Here is a 5,005-nt window from a genome sequence, read left to right as displayed (position 1 = left end):
CCACTTTGGGAGTTTTTTTTAGCAGCCTTTGAATTATTCCCATTATGCTCACATTCTTGAAAAAGTGAGTTTGGTTGGACCTTCTTTTTCTTCTTCGAAGCCCTAGTTTGCTCTTCAAATGCATCTTCCACTATTGTGAAGGGTTGTTTTCTTGTTGGATCTTTTGGGTCTTGAGCTTGCAACCTAGCTTTCTTATTGTCAGCCATGATCTTCTCTCTCTTAATATTATATTGTTGTAGCAATTCAGCACTTGACTTAACTTGCATAACCTCAAAAGAATTAATTTTTTCATACTTTTCTGTTTCGTGTTCTTTTGACCTAAGGTAATTATTCTTTTTCTTTTAGTGATCTCCCCTTTCTCCATTCTGCATGCATAAGAAATAAGAAGAAAAAATGTAATTCTATTAATTAAATAAACATAATCAGCACAAGCAAGTAACTAAATAAGCAAAATAACCAACAAAAGTAATTCATTTAAAATACTACCAAAAAAATGCAAAGATAAACACATGTCAAGATGAATCGAAATCAACATCTTCCATGTACTCATCATATTCACTTTCCTTGACTTTCTCACAACGTTGCTTAGCAAACATGTTTGGAGCCATATCTATGATAGTAGCTCGTAGATCATTCCTCACTAGATCAAATTCGCCATTATCATTTGGAAGACTTGGAATCATTTCAGGTTCACATGGCTCCCTTGCATATATTGTGGGGGAATCAGACTTAAGTTCGTCACTTATTTTAAATAAATCTCTCGAAATTGTTTTCATAACATAGTGTTTGTCACTCACGTATGGGTCTTGCACATAAAAGCATTGATTTAGTTGAGATGCTAACACAAATGGTTCTTCTTGGTAGCATTTTTTATTGAAATACACATATGAGAGACCAAAGTGGTCTTTTGCAAATGTATAACACTCACACTTAAATAGGACTACTTTAAATTGGCCATAATAATCTAACTCAAATATATCAGCTATTCTACCATAGTAGGTTACTTTTGCTTCAATTGGGTTCTTATCTTTCACACTAGCAAAACTAGGAGTCAATGCTTCTAATATGACACCACTATTTTGGGTTTTACGTCTTGCATCACGGTGCCTTGTATGGAACCTATACCCGTTGATAACAAAACCTACAAATCTTTTTGCAACTCTATTTGGACCTCTAGCCAACCCTTTTGCCCAACCAGGCATATCTTTTTTCATGGCACGAACTTTAAACCATTTTGAGAATTGTTGACTATGGTCTTTGGCTTTCTCCCACTTCGTTCTGCATGGATTGTTATCATTAACTTGACTCTCATGCTCTCTGAAGATATCAAATATTCTTATTTGTTAGTAAGGTACGATGTTGTAATTGCAAACTAACATATGATAATAAAGTAAACAAAATACCTCATGTAGAGTTCGATCTTATCACAGTTGTTCAGGATGTATGCATGCCCTTGTGTTTCTGATTTTTCATCTAAGATGAACACGTTTCCCATTTTTCCACCCAAGGAACATCCTTTGTTTGGAAACAAACTGGGAGTTCGCATCTCATCTTAAACACACTCATCATTGTTTCGAGGGATTCTATTGAATCTTATCTGAACATTCTCATGCAAATATCTTGAGCAAAAGTTATACACTCATTAGCCAAATATCCTTTAGCAATGGACCCCTCTGGACGACTTCTGTTACGAACATACAATTTTAGTGTGCACATATACCGTTCAACAGGGTACATCCAACGATATTGAACTGGACCACCTAACCTCACTTCATTTGCCTCATGAATAGGCAAGTGCACCATTATGTCAAAAAAGCTTGGAGGAAAAATCCTCTCGAGTTGGCATAATGTCTCAGCAATCTCTGCTTCTAAGTTTGCCACCTCAGCTAGGCTAATTACCTTCTGACATATCCGGTGAAAAAATGAGCATAATCGAACTAGAGTGATGGCAACATGGTCAGAAAGTATGATCTTGATTGGTACTTGCAACAAGTAATGTAACATGAAATGAGCATCATAGGTCTTGTAACCGGAAATCTTCTTTTCTGTTTGTTGCACACATCGAGAGATGTTGGAAGCACTTCCGTCTGGTAATTTTTCCCCTTTCATCACACTACAAAAGATTGTTTTCTCTGTTGGAGTCATTGAGAAGCATGCCTTTGCTAACTTAGTTTTTTTTTTCCATCCTTCGTATCTTTCGGCTGAAAGTTTTTTCTGATACCCATGTCTTTAAGGTCAAAACGAGTAGCTGCATGATCTTTTGCTTTCCGGGAATATCCAATAGAGTTCCTATTATGCTATCAACTATGTTCTTCTCTATGTGCATGACATCAAGGTTATGTCTAAACATGTTGTACTTCCAATATGGTAATTCGAAAAATATTGACCGTTTTTTCCAGTTTGATAGCCCATTCTTTGATCTCTTTTGCTTCTTCCCGAAAGAGTTATCTATCTCTTGCAATATGTCAAATACAACTATTCCCTCTAACAACTGGGGTGGAGACCTAAGTTCAATTTTTCCATTGAAAGATCTTTTGTTATTCCTCCACGGGTGATTCATGGGTAAAAATCTTCGATGATCCATATAAAAAATCTTGTGACTATATTTCAAATAGATAGAAGAAGTCTCATCATTACAACATGGACAAGCCAATTTTCCCTTTGTACTCCAGCCAGATAACATAGCATATGCAGGAAAGTCATTAATTGTCCATAAAAGACATGCTCTCATGTTGAATGTTTTGTTTTTTGAAGAGTCATATGTTCCTACACCTGACTCCCACAATTCTTTTAATTCTTTAATAACCGGTTGAAGAAAGAGATCAATGTCATTTCCTGGTGATTGTAGTCCAGGAATGAGTAAAGAGAGCATAAAATAATCAGGCTTCATGCTCATCCAAGGGGGTAGATTGTACACCATCAGAACAACAGGCTATATACTATGTGTACTGCTCAAAGTTCGAAATGGATTGAACACGTCGCTTGCTAAGCCTAGTCTCACATTATGAGGCTCCTTCGCAAAATCTTCATGTTGACTGTCAAATGCTTTCTATGATTCACCATCAGCAGGATGCCTTAATGAGCCATCTTTAACACGCTCATTATGATGCCAAGACATAGCTTTAACCGTCCTTGTGCACATGAAAAGTATTTGAAGCTAGGAATCAAAGGGAAATGCCTTAGAGTTTTCACAGTAACTTTACGAGACTTTCTTGATGAGGTTACATCATCCTCTTCCACAACAGGATGCTCAACATAACGGGATGATCCACAGACATGGCACGATACATCATTCTCATGCCCGTTTCGATACAACATGCAGTCATTAGGATATGCATCGATTTTTTGGTAGTCAAGACCCAAATTCTTTATCATATTCTTGGTTTTATCAAAAGAAGTAGGGATATTCAAATATGGCATTCCTTCTTTTAATAATTCCAAAAGAGAAGTGAACGACGCGTTACTCCAACCATGCAAGCATTTTAACAGGTAAAGACGGATAGTAAAAGATAATCTTGTGAATCCTTTACACCTGGGGTATAGTTCTTGGCTTGTCTCGTCCACCAATTTATAAAATTCATTTGCACATTCGTTGGGCCCTGTATTTTGTCTATCAAATTGTGTAGTATCTCTGAATCTATCACGTAACAGCTCATCAATGTTATCATTACAGTTATATTCACCGTCTGTCTTACTGTCAATATCCATAGCAGCAAGTGATTCTCCATGATTAAACCACCGCCTATAACCTTCTACAAATCTGTGGCATATTAAATGGTTATACATGTCATCTCTCTTTAACCAAAGTCTATTAGAACACTTTTTACATGGGCATTGAATTTCTTCCGCTTGAGGAATTCCTGCTGATGAAAAAGCAAAATGTAAAAATCTTTCTACACCGAGTTGATATTCTTTCAAATGATGGGGCGTATCCATCCAATCCTTGGAGACATCCATTGAAAATCTATGTATTTCAAATAGATAGCTAAGTTCCTATTCTAAAGTCCTTAATTAATGTTAGTCTCACTAACTGCAAATCTAGCTTCCTATGTAACTAATAAGAGACAATATTTTTCCAACCTCCAAAATACTTTGAAGATAACTAACAAAAAATATATAAAAAAATTGAGTTTTAGCAATTCTTAAAGAAAGCCTTGTAGTGATTGCCTCAGAAAAGCACTTAAGTAGTATACATAACATGAATAACAAATTAATGGATGATGTTTTGAAGTTTAGCAAATTGATAACAAAAATTGTTAATGATAAAAGCAATTGAAGGATCCAACCAACAATGAGTTAATGATAACTAAGGAGTGTAGTTTATATGAGGTTAGGACATAGAGAACCACGATCACATGACCTCCAATTATAGAGGTTCTATTACAAAACAAATAAGTTATTATAACTTAACATTCATTAGCGTAGTTGCCTCTACAGATGCTATCGGAATTTTTCAAATTAAACTAAAATAAGGATAGTCAACTAGCACTGCAGAAACTAAATCTGTACCCTAGCAGCAACAGTAGTACCACAGGAGAAGCAAACCAAGATAGGTGGCATCGGCAACAGTAGCAAAAAGACAACTATTAAAAGCCTGTAATAAAAAAAATAGACTTAAACCAATACTAATAAGATTTAGTAGCAACCAAGCAAACACAAGATTCAGTTCAAGCAAACAAATACAGAGTATCTATAATGATTATTTGTAGCGAGACAAGGAGGAATAAAAAAAAGTTATTAAAAATTTTTAAATAATTCAAAATAAACCGCTAAGACGATACATTATTGTTGTTATGCACACATTTAAAATTCAATTAAATTAAACCACAATTTTTCACTGACAAGTGGGGTTGAGTATAGTAGATCTATAATTTAAGTTTAATTCTTGAATTCTCAACTAATTTCAAAACATTGAATAATGACTTAATTACCTTTTTGTGTATAATAAAATAAATTTGTGAAGTCTTGATTATTATTTAATGAGTATGGGTTATTTTTAGAATTT

At 34.9% G+C, this 5,005-nt stretch overlaps 1 protein-coding gene across 1 annotated transcript; it reads right to left on the bottom strand.

Moving 5' to 3' along the window:
- Positions 1 to 512: 512 nt before the first annotated feature.
- On the bottom strand, positions 513 to 2,560 carry LOC148554169 (uncharacterized). Its single transcript, XM_088495019.1, has 3 exons — positions 2,222 to 2,560; positions 1,721 to 1,902; positions 513 to 1,317 (listed from the first exon to the last, which is right to left on the bottom strand). Exons 1-3 carry the CDS (start codon positions 2,558 to 2,560, stop codon positions 513 to 515), a joined length of 1,326 nt encoding a protein of 441 aa, XP_088351145.1.
- Positions 2,561 to 5,005: the final 2,445 nt, after the last annotated feature.

The sequence above is a fragment of the Arachis ipaensis genome, chromosome B7 (assembly GCF_059453495.1).
Source record: "Arachis ipaensis isolate K30076 ecotype BB chromosome B7, ASM5945349v1, whole genome shotgun sequence".
NCBI lineage: Eukaryota > Viridiplantae > Streptophyta > Magnoliopsida > Fabales > Fabaceae > Arachis > Arachis ipaensis.
This window is presented reverse-complemented; position numbering and strand designations above follow the sequence as displayed.

Bases quoted from the DNA above. Each gene is read 5' to 3' on its own strand.
- LOC148554169 (XM_088495019.1), bottom strand. From the start codon at position 2,560: ATGAATCACCCGTGGAGGAATAACAAAAGATCTTTCAATGGAAAAATT. The intron at 1,903-2,221 runs GTATCAGAAAAA...CGGATATGTCAG, and splicing joins TTTTGACCTTAAAGACATGG to AAGGTAATTAGCCTAGCTGA. The intron at 1,318-1,720 runs GTATATGTGCAC...TGATATCTTCAG, and splicing joins TGGATGTACCCTGTTGAACG to AGAGCATGAGAGTCAAGTTA.